The following is an 18,384-nucleotide window of genomic DNA, read 5'->3' on the forward strand; positions in this document are numbered from 1 at the left end:
TCGTCTTTTTCTTAGAGTGAGCAAAACTTATGATACAAGACTTACGTATAAGGTTCATATGTGGAGTAAGGATTGTTCTAGGTCATGGGATAAAAATTGTATAAAGAAAGCACAAATTTTAGGTATTGAAAATGTGATTAATGATATTTTTTCCATTAAACATAAACTGCAAGAGATCAAATCTAAACTATGTGAAAAAGATATAAATGAGTGGGTTGAAAAATTGTTTAATGACAGAAATCAATGTAATGGTAATGCATTACGTATTTATAGAGAGTATAAACATGTTTTAGAATTACGTTCTTATGTAAAATTAGTTCGTAACAGGCAGCATAGACGTGTTTTGTCAAATTTTAGAAGTGGCTGTTTACCACTGGTAGTTGAAACGGGTAGATACACCAAGCCAAAAATTGCTTTAAATGAGCGCACTTGTATATATTGTACAGATAATTGTGTAGAGGATGAAAAACATTTTTTATTAGGGTGCGATTTTTATGCAGATTTAAGATATGATTTAATGAAAAAATCTAGTGATATTAGTGATTCTTTAAACGATCTTGATTACAGGAAAAAAAACAATTTTTTAATGTCAAATGATGCTATTCAACCATTTTTAGCTAAAACTTTATATCAAATGTTTTATCGAAGAAGGTATTGTGTATAGTAATATGTTAGTACATTAGTTTTAATAGTTATATAATATGTGTTATATTTTTAAAGTGTCTCATAAGTCAGTGATTTGGCTGGGTACCAATATTTTAATTGTAATATTTAATAATTTTTAATTGCATATTATGTAATTATGTATTCATTGTGTTTTATATTGGTATGTGACACTATAATAAATTATTCTGATTCTGATTCTGATTATATAAAACATACAAACAGTGATAAAACAACATCATAAAACATACAATAGTCGCTCTAAAAAGAGTTATGAGAGACTATCTAAAATATATATACAGTATTTACACTAAAATTAGCTATATAAAATACATTTTCTTATCAATAAAATGTCATTGCAGGTTTTGGCAGTATAAAAGTACATATTTTCATCTGTGAATAAAGATATAAATTTATAGTCCTCAGACAATTGATTAAAATTAACATACTATCCTGCTAGATATAAGTAAACAGTTTTCAACAAAAGACAGGAACCGAACTCTAAACCACTCCAAGTCACTTGTCTTTAAAAGGGATTTAATCAAACTAAACAAATCGATAGGAAAATTTCATTTATATAGATATTTCAAAAGATTAGCTGCTCCATTCAATGTGAAGATTCTTTTTGATTTTTTCGATGAAACATATCTTTATATAGTCCGGCCTTTTCGACCTTGCTGGGCCATGAAAAGACCCTTTCACCCGATAAAACATATATTTGTGTCACAGTCCGACCTTTTAGCACTTGCTGGGGTCATGGAACACGTCAAAGTAATCTCAGATTTTGATAAGACCGAGTACCCGATAAGTTAATCCACTACGTGACCACAGGTACAAAAGAACAACAGAAACAAATATATATTATATAAATATATAATTTCAGCCTTGTATCACCATCAACCACTACAGATCCGATGGTTAAAATCTGTTGTAGAGTCATCAATGGTTCAGGCTATGTTCAGACGTACTTATATATATACATCGTATTATATCAAAGTTTATTATATCGCTCATAAAAATAAACTTAATCATCTATCTATACATGTACAGGTAGGTTGAAGATATAGACCAATATTTAAGTGAATATTGGACGGAATATTTACATTAAGATACCATTATATTTACAATTATTATACAATATATATAAAGGAACTGAACACAGCATGCCACACATTCTTTGTAGGTGTTTATATCTATTTTGTATATCACAGTGACCTTTGGACAGCTACGATAACATATGCACCCTTGGGGTAGATATACATGGACTTGGATGACGAGCCACAAATCTAATACTTTGGTAAGGAATTATTTAATGCAATGTATAAAACTATGTAAACTCTGTTTCAATGATAGTTTTTATCCTTTCTCTATCCCGCCTAGAAACTGTATGTATACTCTATTTCAATGATAGTTTTATCCCTTTCTTTATCACACCTAGATTAAACTGTATATTTCACTTGTCCGGATAAAAGTTTTCAAGCTATAAGGTTACCCCGGATATAGAAGGTCAAAAGAAAAATGTTGGGTATCTCCCAGTCCAAAAGTTGAACTAAACACATAAATTGGAATGTGCATTTTAAAAAGGCGACATACTATACACTTTCGAAATTTCTCACAAAGAACTTTCATTGGTAAGAGAAAAACACGAAAAAGACACCCTCGTATTTATAAAGAGACCTATGTCAGGGAACATATATTCATTCTAGTGAGCGTCCTCCAGGTATGCTTGGAGGATGCTCCGAGTCTTTTAGAGAAGCTAATATCGTAAATACGCCATAACACTCCCATAAATGTCAACCAAATAGAAGAGTTTATAGTTATTGTACCTTAATTGGCATTTTACTGACTAAAGAACCGTTCATTAAATACCAAAATGAAAGGCTTGGAGGAAACAAGGAGGGCCGTCTTTTTTTTTTTTTTTTTTTTATTTCAGACGGCATAGTCGACGATAAGAGACCCCGATTTAAAAATGTGAAACATATTCTAACGAGACAACTAATGGCTTTATTTATAAAATAACCAATTTGCGACAAAAACAAATATATGGAAGATATGTGTACTGTATGTTCATGTCCCAAGTTAGAATCCTGTAACTCAACTGTTGTAGTTTGTTGCTGTGTATCAGATTTGTTTTTCGTTTAATGTTGTTTGCTTGTTATGTAGTTTGAGTTTTCCCATTGTTAAAGGTAGCACGGTGACCTATAGCTGTTACCATTTGCGTCATTTTGGTAATATTGTAATATTGGCAATCATCATAAGACAGCATTTATATTCCTTTACTTACATTTTACAACAACAAAAACTCCACAATTCTACGATAAAGACAATGAAGTACGATGCATAAACATTAACATATGTTCTGTTTTACAGAAGTCAAAAGAGAATCATCATGGCTCAACAATTGGTAAGAGACGAAACGACCTGTACTGAAGTATTAGCTTATGGTATACCATTTAACTATGACGATCGGTCAGGTAAGAACAATGTGTACATAATTAGGGTATACCATTTATCTGTTACCATCAGTCAGGTAAGAACAATGTGTACAGAATTATGGTATACCAGAAGATCGGTCAGGTAAGACCAGTATAAACAGAATTATTGTATACCATTTAACTGTGGGAGTCGATATTAAGAACTGAACGATGGAAAGTTAGTGTGTGAATTTTTCTTGCTACCTGAGTGGAAGATATTACGAGACGTGAATAATCAAAGTTTATTGATTGGTTAGGACAATGCAAACCTAGTAAATATCCTTCAATCCCGTAGAGTATCGGATTTGTCCAGTCTATTTCAGCAATTAGATTTTACAACGTAGGTAACTTTTATCTATAAATAGTCGAATCTTCTGGAGCAAACAACAACGTTAAACGATATGTACTACTTTATAACGTGTGACCTCACGTGTGTGGTAAAATTTGTTTGATTGATGCACGTGGCTATTCTGGTAAATGAATTAATCTACAAAGCGAGAGCACCTTTCCTTTTTCATCAGCTAAGAGTCGACTAGCCCTTTTTGAAAGGCTAATGCTTGTCAATGCATTAGCAATCATTAAATTGAAAGCAAAGGTAAACTTATCTTGTGTTTGTATAAGATCGAATAAGGTAGATAGGGTTAAAGGTCAGGCAAATAAAGGCAACAGAATTTAACCAGTGTTCAAAAGTCATAAATCGATTGAGAGAAAACGAATCCGGGGTACATCAACTATAAGCGGAATACAAAGGAACAATAGGAACACTGAAATACAACAAAAACAAACGCCTACATACATAGAAACGAACTAATTGCTATAACAACCGCAATATTACCGACTTGGTACGGACATTTTAAGAAAAAGGCTAACACTCTTTATGAAATAACCAATTGAGAAGTCTTTTTTATCTTATTTATAAAGAGGTAAAAAGAATAATTCCTGATATCAAATCTTCATTGGGATCTTGAACATTCATTGCTTTATATGTAGAAGATTGATAAAGAATTGCAAAATAAAAAATTGTCTTAATTGTAGGTAATTGGACTCCATGGAATTTATCCAATTTTTTAGACGGTGCTGAGTTGCAGGGTGCTGAGACATTGGTATTTATGGATTGCAAAAGATGGAATAATGAAAACAAGCTATGTGTGAGATTAAGACAAGTTATGGTTATAAATCCTGAAGTTTTCAAATATAATCATATGACAAGAACAAAGTTGCAGATTACAAAGACGTTTGAAAAAGTGGGCACAACGTCACTCATATTTAGAACAAAATTAAAAGACGTCAACACAGGAACAATTTTGGTAGATAGATACATGATGGAAGTGGGAATTAATACCTCGTCACGCAGACCAGAAAAGCATTCAGATTGGTTTATTCAGAAATATTCTGGCTTAAAAGATACTGAAGTACCATTAATGACCAAATCTGAGATACCAACACCTCCTCTTAATTGTTTTACACAGACACTTGTTGTCCGGTACAGCGATCTTGACTGTAGTTATCATACAAATCAGTCAGTGTATATCAAAATTTGCCATGATTGCGCAGCTGCAGCATGTAATTCAAAACAGCTCTTGCCCTTTGAAAGTGATATTGGTCTGTATTCAATCCGGTTTATCGATGTTCGTTACCTAGGGGAAACATTGGCCGAAGATAAACTATCTATTAATGTATGGCAGGATGATGCTGACAAAGCCACCTTAAACTTTGTCATTTACAAGGATGAAAGGAAGGTCAACTACACAGTCATGAAACTTGACCTGCAGAAATCAACCAGAAATAGCCAATCAAAACTATAAAACGGCAACTACATGTGAAGAGGACAAGGAGCAGAAATCAAACAGAAATAGTCAATCAAAATTATAAAACGACAACTATATGTATAGAGGACAAGGGTTTTGAATTTAGAATTTATTTCAAAAATCTTGACAGATTGCCTGAGAGAAGTCATGTTTGTGTATATTGAAAACTAGCCTTTTGTGCCAGCTTATTTGGCATTAATGTAAGTCTTCTTACTGACTTTTGTACTGTTGATGTTAACTATAACTTTATATTATGTACACTATAGTAATTCCTATTATAATAATATAATGATTTTGAACAAGGATACGTGATTCACAAGATACATAAAAGGATGGTATATAGTGTCAGAAATTACACCTTTTTAGCTCACATGGCCCAAAGTGTCAAATGAGCTTTTCTCATCACTTGGCGTCCGTCGTCCGTCGTCGTTAATTTTTACAAAAAACCTTCTCCTCTGAAACTACTGGGGCCAAATTTAACCAAACTTAACCTTAATCATCATTGGAGTATCTTTTGTTAAAATGTGTCCGATGACCCGGTCAACCAACCAAAATGGCCGCCATGGCTAAAAATAAAACATAAAGTTCAAATGTAGATTTTGGCTAATCATGGCTAAAAATAATACATAGAGTTCAAATGTAGATTTTGGCTAATCGTGGCTAGAATAATACATAGAGTTCAAATGTAGATTTTGGCTAATTTCTCTGAAAACAAAGCATTAAGAGCAACTCTGACATGGAGGTGAAACTATTAATCAGGTCAAGATCTATCTGTCCTGAAATTTTCAGATGAATCGGACAATCTTTTGTTGGATTGCTGCCCCTGAATTAGTAATCTTAAGGAATTTTTCGTAAATTTTTACATTTTCCCCTCTGTAACTACTGGGCCAAGTTCATTATAGATTGAGCTAATTGTAAGGAGTAACAATGTTCAGAAAAGTAAGATCTACAAACACATCACCATTACCAAAACACAATTTTGTCATGAATCTATCTGTTGCCTTTGTTTTATATATGCACATGGACCAAGGTGAGCGACAAAGGCTCTTTAGAGCGTCTCGTTATTTATATTTACTTGTTTGAAAACTTTTAAGATTTTAGTGAATACCATAATTAGTTATCGAAATATACAATTGAATTATTAATTGATATGACCGGCGAAGAATACAACCAATGAACTCGGCCAGAAACTGCTATTCTTTGTTATGTATTTCGAAGACTGGTAAACACATTAATTTTGAAGAATGTGTGAAACAGGATTTATACGTTTTTGATCTAACGTTTTTCTGTTCGTCGGTTAGTGTGCAAACTTTCCTTAACATTTCTAAATTAGGGACAGTAATCCGACAATGGATTGTCTGATTCATGTGAAAATTTCAGGGCAGATAGATCTAAATCTGATAAACATGTGTACCGTCTTTCAGAATTACCCTGTATACTTTAGTTTCAGATATATTAGCCAAAAACTGCATTTTACCCCTATGTTATATTTTTAGCCGTGACGGCCATCTTGGTTGGCGGGCTGGATCATCGGACACAGTTTTCAAACCAGATACCCCAATGATAATGGTGGCCAAGTTTGGTTAAATTTAGCCGAATAGTTTCAGAGGAGAAGATTTTTGTAAAAGTTAACAGACGACGACGGACGACGACGACGACGGACGACGGACGCCAAGTGATGAGAAAAGCTGACTTGACTTTTTAGGCTAGTTGAGCGTAAAAGGAAACATTAAAAATATAAGTATCTACAAATATTTCGATTAACATAAATATCCTCCACCAGTATAAATTTGATTATGTCAATTTATTCTGATTTCACTTTATCCATTTAGTCTTGAGGGGGGGCAAGGGGGGTCTCAATAACAGCAAAACAGTGAATCGATTTGGCTTAAAACAGATAAAAAAGAATTAAAAAGGGGCAATAACAGATAACAGTAAATGAAATCTTAAAATCAGTCCAGTAAATATAGTATATATCTTATATTATATAACTGGTTGAATTGATCCAAATAGGCCTTTACAGAGACATAATATATATTCACTTATTTAAAGGATATTATGTCAAGAAATTAAATTGAAGCTGTTAAAGACACATCTTTATTTGCAGCAACAGTTTCTGAGCTTCACTTTTCACTATGTGAACCAGTTCAAAAGGTTTTAAAGAATTGATAGTCAGGGCTCTCTTTCGTTTTAATAATACAAAGAGGAGGAGTAGCACTTCTGAATGTAAACGCTAAAAGCAAAATATGTTGTGTAATATCCAAAGGCAATATTTCACTCGAATGCTTAAACAAATGATACATATATACTATTTTTGTATATTATAAATAAGTATATAAAAGGAGATGTGGTATGATTGCCAATGAGACAGCTCTCCAAAAGAGACAAAAAGACACAGAAATTATCAACTATTGCTCATCATTCCCCCTTCCACTATGAGCAAACCAAAAACAATTCAAAATCAGAAATTCAACAGCCTGATTTATCTACAAAATAATGAACGAAAAACTTAACAACCGTGAAATAACAACCACTTAATTACAGACTCCTGACTTGGGACAGGCACATTCAGAGTCCATCGGACTTAAACATGTTAGTTATTGCCAAACCATCCCTAACCTTAGGCAGCAACCATTTGATTTTCTGGTGTTTTTTTGAAAAAAAGTTTTTGTTTCCAGGTTTTGGTGAATAAAATAATTTGTTTTTGACCCTGAGAAAAAAAAAGTTGTTTATTCCACCCTCAGCTGCCACTATGTGTAATGCTAAAATTGAAAGAAAAAAAAATTGTTTTCGGTTTGTCGCTAAAAAAAAATAGATTGTTCTTCGCCGAAGTGAAAAAAAAATTTGCACAGAAAAAAAAAACTATACCCCCCCAGAAAATCAAATGGTTGCTGCCTTAGACAGTGGTGTAACAGTACAATGGTCCTGGACCCGACTGTTTTTGAATATGCATGTTTATGTGATGTATGTTACTGAAATCGAACTGCAAATATGTGACCTCCATATCGTCAGTGGAAAGACCCCAATAGCGATAATATGAAAGACGTGGAATGAGTGCCAATGAGACAACTCTCCTTCAAAATCACAATGTTCAATTTTCTTCAATTTTTACTTAAGTCTGGCTGCCAAAATGGAAACATTCCAATTTTCAATAACAGTTAACAGCAAATACAATCTCACAATTATAACAGATAACAATAAAAATAAAAGTCCCATAACAGCTAACATGGAACAGGACAATAACAGCTAACAGTAAATATATTTTCAGAATAACAGATAACAAAGAATTAAATTACCCCATAACAGCATAACAGTTAAACCCCTTGCCCCCCCTCAGTCTTATTTGGATCTCTTGTTAGTGTACCTCAACATTTCACAAAATTCAGTAAATACAGGATTTAAATATGCAAATTGGTAAGTACGTAATAGCTTATCTTAGTATGAGCAATGTATGTCTATACACACAGTTTATACTGTCATGGATAAAATTAGAATTCACAACACAGGTAAATTCAATCACGTCTGTAAGCAGAGGACATTATTTAGAACGAAGTTGATCATTTTGAAAGAATGCAATTATTTACAAAATAGAATCGTTCTTTTAATTGCCCTTATAAGGATACTCTATTTATAAGAGCAGATACATTGTCACATTTTAGTGTAGAATGAACAGATAATACACGTATGTATTTATAATTCATTACTATATGTTTATACACACACATAGTTGTAGTGTTTTGTTTATACTGAGAAACTCGGAAAATATTCTGTACAACAGGATTGATTCATTTAATATGTAGAATCTAGATGGATTATTTTGCATATTTTTGGATACTCAGTAAATCTCACTGACATTCAAAGATAGAAGCCATAGGAGTGGTAAACCTTAGGATAACAACTCGTATAGACATTACACCAGCCCATTGAACTGTTGAAGCAAATTAAGTGAGTATTAAAAAAGTGATAAATGTAACACTTTTCTAATTTGTAGTATGTGAGTTTACACAAAAATGACAGAATTTTGTTTACACTTTGGCAAATAGATAAATAAATGAATATCATAAAAAAGGCAGCAAATACCAAAAGGATATTCCTACTCATATATATATACTATATGATATACTATAAAAATAAAATTCTATCCAAAATTAGCATCGAAGAAAAACTAATTGGCACCGACATGACACAAATGACGAAATGACAAGGACGACAGTTTACAAGACACAACACGGACATCTTGATTTTAAGACTGAACAACACGAACCCAACCACATACCGGGTATCGGAAGTGTACCCATGTGCTTCGGAAAGGCAAGAAGAGTAGGATGAAGCACCGACTTGCTCATATGATAAAATCGATGTATCGGAAGTGCACACAGGTGCTTCGGAAAGGCAAGAAGAGTAGGATGAAGCACCGACTTGCTCATATGATAAAATCGATGTATCGGAAGTGCACCCAGGTGCTTCGGAAAGGCAAGAAGAGTAGGATGAAGCACCGACTTGCTCATATGATAAAATCGATAAGTCGGCCACAATACATTCAAGGAAAAGAGTTAACGATAATATTTGGATCATTTCTGTTTCTCATATCATTTTTGAAATGCCACCAATTTTTCAAAAATAATTATTGTCATAACTGGTCACCACATCTGAACAATGAACTGTTGACATCACTCAATGGTAAATAAATTCATAGTTTATGTTTCTTTTTTTATTTACACACTTTTTTGTTGAAGCATGTAGTCGTGTTGCTATCGTTGGTTGTTGAGGTCTTTGTGTAATGGTATAACAAGTTAAATCTGACCGTTTGTTTCTGTTATGAGTTGATTCACGTTTTGCTAGTCTAGAGCCTTGTATTATATGTCTGTTCGTGTAATGGTATTACACTAAATCTGACCGTTTGTTTCTGTTATGAGTTGATTGACATTTTGCTAGTCTAGAGCCTTGTATAAGAGGTCGTCATGTAATGGTATTACACTAAATCTGACCGTTTGTTTCTGTTATGAGTTGATTCACGTTTTGCTAGTCTAGAGCCTTGTATAAGAGGTCTTCGTGTAACGGTATTACACTAAATCTGACCGTTTGTTTCTGTTATGAGTTGATTCACATTTTGCTAGTCTAGAACCTTGTATAAGAGGTCTTCGTGTAATATGGTATTACACTAAATCTGACCGTTTGTTTCTGTTATGAGTTGATTCACGTTTTGCTATTCTAAAGCCTTATACAACTTATCATATAAGGGAATGTGTTTTGCTTGTCATTGAAAGCCGTATGATGACTAATAGTAAAGGCCTGAACATATCTTATTAATTTTGGATTATTGAATAAAGGATCTTAATTGAATGATACATTGTTGTTTGCATTACGTCCAGTGGATCATATTTCATGCATTAGGACGAGAACGCATTTAAAATACAGTGGATTCATGAGTATTCGTTGGATATATATTTTCGTTGATTTTCTGGTATCATTTGAACAACATATTTTTATGTACACCATGACTTGCTTCTATAAATTGTCATTGAGGGTCGGTGGAGAGAAAAAAAAGAAGGGAAAAATGATATGATATAAAAAAGAAGATGTGGTATGATTGCCAATGAGACAACTATCCACAAAAGACCAAAATGACACAACGAAGTACAAATTTCTTTTGTTTTGTATGCATACGCTAGTAACAGCACGAAACCAATATCAACCAAAATGTAACTTTTCCGTAACCAATAAAATTGGAACACACGCAAATAAAATGAACTCACAGTTATCTTGAAATTATCATGATACAACAACTGTATAATATAAAATTGGCATTATTTTTACAGTGAGAGGGAATAATGGCGCAACAGATGTCACGTGATGATTGTGATTGTACAGAAGTATTAATGGCGGGTGTACCATATAACTTTGACGACAGGGCAGGTTTGATAATTTTATACTATATTGTCTATGTTATAACTCCTTGAATGAGACTGTCAAACAAGTGAGAGGTTTAGCGCCATAAAACAAGGTTCAATCCACCATTTTCTACAGTTGAAAATGCCTGTACCAAGTCCGGAACACGACAGTTGTCCATTCGTTTTGATGTGTTTTGGCATTTGATTTTGCTATGTGATTAGGAACATTCCGATTGAATTTACCTCGAAGTTCAGTATTTTTGGGATTTTACTTTTTGCCACTGAAACAAAAAAATAGTTACAAGTAATATTAATGTAAATTACCAAGATGGATAACTGAAAATAATACATTACCAAATGTTACACGCGGTCAACTGTAACCAATATAGAATTACACTAGTTTATTGTTTGTCCGGATTTCACAAAAACTAAATTAGTCTTATATATCTGATGCGTCAAAGCTGTCAGTAATGTGCTACCTAATTTTTTATCAACGATCGTACAGTATTCAACTAAAAAAAACACTTTTAACAATTATAGATTGAATGTGCACCTCGCATTATATAGGCATTTAGATACAGCAACGGAACATACAATTAAAAGACATAAAGAGGTGTCCATACCATATACCTTGTTCTAAGTTGTGAATAAGTTAAAGATAACTATATAGTTACCGACGTCTATTATAGAGCGCTAAACATAGCGACTTCTACTATCTTAATTGAGTTATAGATTGCTATTTATAGTTGCCGACTTCTACTATCTGAGTCCAGGGTACTTTTAGTAAATATCTATATTAACTCGCTACACTATATAAACTGTTATTGACACTTTAGGTCGATGGAGCCCATGGAATTTATCAAACTTTATAGACGGAGCAGAATTCCTTGGCAGAAAGACAGGACATTTTATGGATTATAAAACCATAAAAACGGAGAATACGATGTACGCAAGAATATTACAGACTATGACCATTAATCCTATGGTGTACACGTATAACTTTCTGAAAAAGGCACAACTCAAAATCACCACGAATCTTGAGAAAGTTGGTAATACTTCAGTGATCATAAGATCTAAACTGTCCGATGTATTATCTGAAACTATTTTGGCGGATAGATATATTAAAGTTGTACAGATCAGTGCAAAAACACGCAAACCAGTCAAATACCCGGAGTGGTTCGAACAGAAATATTCCTATCTTAAAGAAACACCTGTGCCACAGTACCTTATGTTTAAATCTGAGATACCAGAAGCTCCTGCTGGTTGTTTCATTTATAAAACTATTGTCCGTTACAGTGACCTGGACTATAATGCCCACACAAATCAAAGTGTATATGTCAAAATGTGCCTGGATTGTGCGACCGCTGCCAGTTGTAAAGGTCTACTCGTATCGTTTAATAGAGATATTAGTTTATATCCTCTTGTATATTTCGACGTGCGTTATTTAGGAGAAACGTTTACTGGTGACGAACTTAAGGTTTGCCTTTGGCAGGAAGACTCGGACCCGTCTATCTTAAAATTCATCATATGTAGGAACGAAAGAAAAAAAGTTAATTATACCACCTTTAGGTTTAATCTCCAAACGACAGTCTCGGAATTTACACGGAATGTTTCTAAACTATGACCCCTACAGTATCAGAATTCACAAGTTTTCAACTCGGAATATTATACGTAATATCTGAATCTACACGTTGAAAACTCTAAATCCAACAGTATATCACTATTCAGAGAAAGTTTCAGAAGTTCTACAGTATCATAATTCAACAGATGTAAACTCTGATTTCTAGAGTTTTAGAATTCATGCATAATATTTCTGAACTCTGAATTCTATACAACTCGAAATTTTACAATGGATATTAATTGTTAAGCAGACTGTAAACGGATCATCATGCATAATACTTGCTCTTTTTGAGTGAAACATTTTGTAATCTCTCTCTGTAACAAATGGCAACATTCATGTTTTTTTTGTGTATTTTTTTTTATCCCCTTTTGTAGATATTGCATTTAGGAAAAGTCTGTTTACATTGTTAGGTTCATGTTTATAATCACAGAAAGAAACAGTTCATAGTGTCATTATAAAAGAAACAGTTCAAAGTGGCATTATATAAAAACAGTTCTGTGAAATTCAGTCTGTGAATCTGATTGTCAGTTGTGGATGTTCGCATCTGTCATTGAAATGATAATTATTAAAAATACAATTTAAAAAAAAATATGATTTTATTGACCTGATTGGTTGTTGGTTCTTAAATGTTAAATGGTATATATTTCCTAGATAATCAGGACGAGAATAAATTACAATTGATACCAAAATAAACTGGTTTTGATAGGTAGACCGGAATGTATGGATAGAAAATGTAGACGGCCACTTGAAAATGACTGTTTGCTGGATGAGGACAGAAGTTTTACCTTTCAATTTTAAACATACGCCCCCCCCCCCCCCGTCCCCCCCGATAAATATTGTAAGGATATTTTAGCATGCAGAAAGCGTAAAATTCATCCTACATGGCTCATCGTAATAAATATCGACATGCCGACCTGACCGATTATTAAATTTGAAATAAATTTTATGAAATGTTTGGATATAAATGTAGATTTGTAGGGTTCACGCTATTTAGACCAGTGTCGGGTATCATAATCGGTATTCATTGATCAGGCGAAATGTACATTTTAGTACGCATGACATCTTTTTTTAAATGAACTTCAACAGGTTAGCTCAAACCCTAAAGTTCGAATGTCAAAACATCTTAAATGAAAGAGTATAAAAACCAAAGCTGACAAATAAAAACTTTTAAAGTCACGTCAGGGCCAAAGTTAAAGTCTAAAGAAATATTTTTTCTGAAATAATTGTTTATAATTAATTCTGCATTACAGCAATTTAAACGACTACAAGTATTTGAAAACTTGTTTAAACCTTTTCTAAAATTAATTAATATTCTTTAAAATGATATGTTTATAACAGTTTAAGTACACCGATTACACATTTGGTTAATCTGTCATTAGAATGTTATTCATATGTTATTCTTGTATTGAGATTAAGAGGTGAATATATATACTCAATAATTAGGTAAACCTTTATAACATTGGCAAGAGAAGGTAGGATTTTATATTTTACAACCACACAAGTAGAAAAAACGTGAATCTTTGAATCTTTTTAAAAAAGTTACGTATTGGGATAGCTTGAAGATTGATTTATAAAATTCAGATGATACCCTATATATGTATACATCTTTAATATAACCTCTGTTGCAATGTTTTCTATTCGTGATACGCAATCAACAATGAATTACTCTGATTTATTAGTAAGTCAAAGTTTCACTACTTTCGATTTTATGAAACCGTAAGTTTTGATACACCATATAAAAAAGAAGATGTGGTATAATTGCCAATGAGACATCTCTCTACAAGAAAACAAAATGACACAGAAATTAACAACTGTAGGTCAACATACGGCCTGCAACAATGAGCCAAGCACATAACGCATAGTTATAAAAGCCCCCAGAATGAAAATGTAAAATAATTCAAACGAGAAACTAACGGCCTTATTTATACAAAAAAACCTAAGGGTTCTGCGGAACCCAGTGTCTCGCCTAGTTTTGCTGTTAATCACACACTCACCAAAAATGATGAAAAATACCATCTTTTAATTGCCAGAAGCTTCTGTCCAAGTTTGGTAAAAATCCAGGATAGTTAAAAAATCTTAAAAATGTTTTAAAATTTTGAACTGCAGACTGTATGTAATGTTAACTGGAAGAAAAACTAAGTCTATTTATAAGTAAAATACGGGGAAAATGGGAATTTTATTTTTACAAAATTAACTTCTGGATACTATCTTCTGATCATAAACAAGCTTCTGGCCAAGTTTCGTACAATTCCGGGATAGGTTAAGAAAGATATTAAAATTTAAAAAACTTTAACTACAGAGTGAATATTTGTTGATGCCGACGACGACGACACCGACGCCGACGGAATGTAGGATCGCTAGGTCTCGCTTATTCGACTAAAGTCGAAGGCATGACAAAAATGAACGAAAAACAAATATGTGACACTTAAACAATCGACAACCACTGAATTACAGGCTCCTAACATGTACTACGTATGCCAATACTAAGAAGATGATATTATTGCAAATGAGACTACTTAAATAACAAAAACAAAGATATCTCCAATAACTGGTGACCATACGACCTAACAAAAATGAGTCAAACCTTCATGATACAGTAAAAATTAACAGAAATACCGAACACCAAAAGATAAATTCTAACGGAAATTCTCTTATCAAATGACAAAACCAAAAGTTCAAACACATCTAACGAATGGAAAACAACTGTCATGTTCTAAATTTGGTACCTGCATTTACTGATAAAGAAAGAGGCGGATTTAACCTGATTTTATAGCTACTTCAACCTCTCGCTTGTATGGCAGTCGCATATAATTCCATCATATTGAAAACAATTTGTTAGCACAACAAACATGAATTGAACGATCTTGTAGTAAAGGCAAGAATAATATACCGCTGTTCAATAGTCAGGAATATAATATACCGCTGTTCAATAGTCAGGAATCGACTAAGTAAAGACAAGAGTAATATACCTCTGTTCAAAAGTCAGGAATCGCCTAAGTGAAAACAAATCCCGGTCACAAACCTAAACCGGAGGAAACACATCAATTATACGGAGTAAAGAACGGAACAACAGAAACACTGTCAAACTGTCAGAAATTGTGATAGAGCAGTCAACATTGTCTTATAATCTTTATTAATTTTAACACAAACAACTATGTCAGCATAGAAAAACAAAATGGAATATAGACACTCTATAGACAGAGCACATGAGCAAACATGAAATAAAAGTATACAAAGAATGAATATAGCACACTAACAAAGGCGGAGTGTTTAAAAATACCAAGCCACAGCATAATGATATTACACATATGTTTCTGATGCGATGGTAGGGAACATTACAAAATATGTTTGATTTCAGTAGTTTATGTCTTCGTTTGTGCTTGTTTCTTCACTCATGAATGTACACATAGTATGTTTATGCTGATGGCTGGTGTAGTTTTCTTTTCCTCGGGTAACATTTACCTCCATTTTTAAAACTTCATATATATTTTCATAGATAATCTTCATAATGGGATGTGCATCATCAGCTGACACTGGGACAGAATTTATACAGTTCGAAAAGAAGAAACCATTAAATAATGACAATGCGGTGGTTATTACTCCCCGGCCGTCGTCCTTTCAACAAAAAGACCAAGACAACACATCATTAAAAACAAAATCAGAGAATTCGGACCTTTCTCTATCGCCATCTACCGATCAGAGAGAACGAGAAGATACTATACTGAAGACAGAAACTCCGAATTCTAACCCGTCGCCTATTGACAAGAAAGACCGAGAAGACACAATGCCGAAGTCAGAGAAATCAGATATGTCTGAACATAATAGACCACCATCCCAATATGTAGATGACAGTACAAATATAAAGCAAGATTATGACCGACCTCAATCATTTCACCAAAGTGATCACGGTAAAAAATCTCCAGACAAGGAAATATCACAGTCAAGAGAATCTAGTGGACGTACAAAAGATGTGATGATTGTAAATACTACGAATAATGAAGAGAAGGAGGTAGTATAAATTGCTTATTTTCGAATAGTAATTAACGTGTATAAAGTATATACATACAAGTGAGAGGTTAAGCATTCAATCCACCGTCTTTTACATTTGAAAATGCCTGTTACAAGTCAGGAATATGACAATAGTTGTCCTTTCGTTTAATGTGTTTTGGGTCCTCAGCGCTCTTCAACTTTGTACTTGTTTGGCTTTACAACTATTTTGATCTGAGCTTCACTGGTGAGTAATGTAGACGAAACACGCGTCTGGCGTATTAAATCATGATCCTGGTACCTTTGCTAACTTTGATTTTGCCATTTCATTAGGGACTTTCCGTTTTAAAATTTCCATGGAGTTAGTATTTTTGTGATTTTACTAATTATCAACCTACCGTAAATAGTTATCAAAGGTACCAGGATTATAAATTAGTACGCCAGATGCGCGTTTCTTCTACATAAGACTCATCAGTGACGCTCACATCAAAATATTTATAAAGCCAAACAAGTACAAAGTTGGAAGGGCATTGAGGATACAAAATTCCCAAAAGTAGTGCCAAATACGGCTAAGATAATCTTTGCCTTGGATAAGAAAATCCTTAGTTTTGTAAACAGGAAATTTATAAAAATGACCACATTATTGATATTCATGTCAATTCCGAAGTGCTGACTACTGGGCTGGTGATAAAAACTTTAATAAAGCAACCACTTAGAAATCCTCTGAAACTATTATGATGAATGCTGTTTTATAAATGAGAGAGATAAAAAATGCTCCTTGTAAAATTGATTACAAAAATAAAAATAACACTATATGAATGCGGTAATAATTTCTTTACTCAAATCTAAAACTTTGAAAAGCCAAGAATGTTAAAGAACATTAACTCGCCAACGGTAAAAAAAATATGAATAGTAAAATCTTACTTGGTTCAAGTTTGCCTACTGTTAACTTTATAATGATGAATAATAAGGCACGGATATGTGTAACCATGCCTAGCTTACCTTGTTATATCAACTCTTATCTTTATTTTTCTACAGCGAAAACCTTCATCTTCTTCATCATCTTCCTCATCGTCATCTGAAGATGAAGGTGAATCAGACGATGATAAGAGAGACTCGGATACAAGACTACTGGAAACTAGGGATTCTGAAACCAGATTTATGGAAACCAACGAACAAAATTCTGTTAAAAACTCGGAAACCAACGACCTTGATGATAACCGAGGCTCGGAAATGAACGGTTATACTCCAATAGGATCGGAAACCAATGATCATAAGTCACCAGATTCCGAAACGAATGAACGAAAAATGAATGATGACGGTATTTCAAAAACAGGAGATGCAGAAAAAGACGAAGCAGACGTCAACCTAAATAATTTTGTGGGAACGGAAGAACTGACAAAACCTGTTGAAATCAACGAAACTACAGAAATTATCCAACCAGAAGAAAAATATTCAAATGAAGAAGGTGCAGCAAATGACAATTTAACAAAAACCGAGGAAGTCGAAAGCACACATGCTGTAGAAGGAGAAAGTGTTGATGATACTGAAACAAAAGCGGAACCAAATGATACAAGACCCACGGAGAAACGCGACAATGAATCGTCTGAAAATGGTCTTATTAGTTCGAAAGAAGTTGACTCAACTGAAAATAACTCTGAAAAGTCACCACAAGGAATTGACCATACGGAAGAGGAGGACATGCCTTTCACTTAAACACGCAAATGTATCACATATAAAACCTATAACTGTTTTATACTCTTAAAATATAGAATGATAATCGAAGGAATAATGATACAATTTGTTTCACTGTATAAAATCATCGGAATTAAAGTACAGTATGCCCACATTTAGTGAATTTGTGGTTTTAATGATAACTTGTTATAAGTATAAAAATATATATCACCTGGCTTCACTTGATGAACTATTTGTCGAAGAAA

The 18,384-nt window shown here is 33.3% G+C and overlaps 3 protein-coding genes across 8 annotated transcripts; all 3 read left to right on the top strand.

Annotated features, from left to right (window-relative positions):
* The first annotated feature begins 1,734 nt into the window (after positions 1–1,734).
* On the top strand, positions 1,735–5,161 carry LOC134704853 (uncharacterized). Its single transcript, XM_063563636.1, has 3 exons — positions 1,735–1,960; positions 3,034–3,137; positions 4,173–5,161. Exons 2-3 carry the CDS (start codon positions 3,053–3,055, stop codon positions 4,940–4,942), a joined length of 855 nt encoding a protein of 284 aa, XP_063419706.1. The 5' UTR covers positions 1,735–1,960; positions 3,034–3,052; the 3' UTR covers positions 4,943–5,161.
* Positions 5,162–8,372: 3,211 nt separating this feature from the next.
* Positions 8,373–13,038, top strand: LOC134706238 (uncharacterized). 4 transcript variants are annotated; one of them, XM_063564997.1, is made up of 3 exons: positions 8,373–8,451; positions 10,765–10,861; positions 11,673–13,038. In XM_063564997.1, the coding sequence occupies exons 2-3, from the start codon at positions 10,777–10,779 to the stop codon at positions 12,458–12,460; spliced, it is 873 nt and encodes a 290-aa protein (XP_063421067.1). In that variant the 5' UTR covers positions 8,373–8,451; positions 10,765–10,776; the 3' UTR covers positions 12,461–13,038. The 4 variants fall into 4 exon arrangements, with proteins under 4 accessions (XP_063421067.1, XP_063421068.1, XP_063421066.1 ...); XM_063564998.1 differs by having other exon boundaries at positions 8,449–8,469; XM_063564996.1 differs by lacking the exon at positions 8,373–8,451 and adding an exon at positions 8,456–8,627.
* Positions 13,039–13,816: 778 nt separating this feature from the next.
* Positions 13,817–18,258, top strand: LOC134706237 (TNF receptor-associated factor family protein DDB_G0272098-like). Of its 3 annotated transcripts, none has more exons than XM_063564994.1 (3): positions 13,817–13,875; positions 15,954–16,466; positions 17,483–18,258. In XM_063564994.1, the coding sequence occupies exons 2-3, from the start codon at positions 15,966–15,968 to the stop codon at positions 18,158–18,160; spliced, it is 1,179 nt and encodes a 392-aa protein (XP_063421064.1). In that variant the 5' UTR covers positions 13,817–13,875; positions 15,954–15,965; the 3' UTR covers positions 18,161–18,258. The 3 variants fall into 3 exon arrangements, with proteins under 3 accessions (XP_063421064.1, XP_063421062.1, XP_063421061.1); XM_063564992.1 differs by having other exon boundaries at positions 13,849–13,900; XM_063564991.1 differs by having other exon boundaries at positions 13,857–13,929.
* The last annotated feature ends 126 nt before the right edge of the window (positions 18,259–18,384 follow it).

The sequence above is a fragment of the Mytilus trossulus genome, chromosome 2, assembly GCF_036588685.1.
Source record: "Mytilus trossulus isolate FHL-02 chromosome 2, PNRI_Mtr1.1.1.hap1, whole genome shotgun sequence".
NCBI lineage: Eukaryota > Metazoa > Mollusca > Bivalvia > Mytilida > Mytilidae > Mytilus > Mytilus trossulus.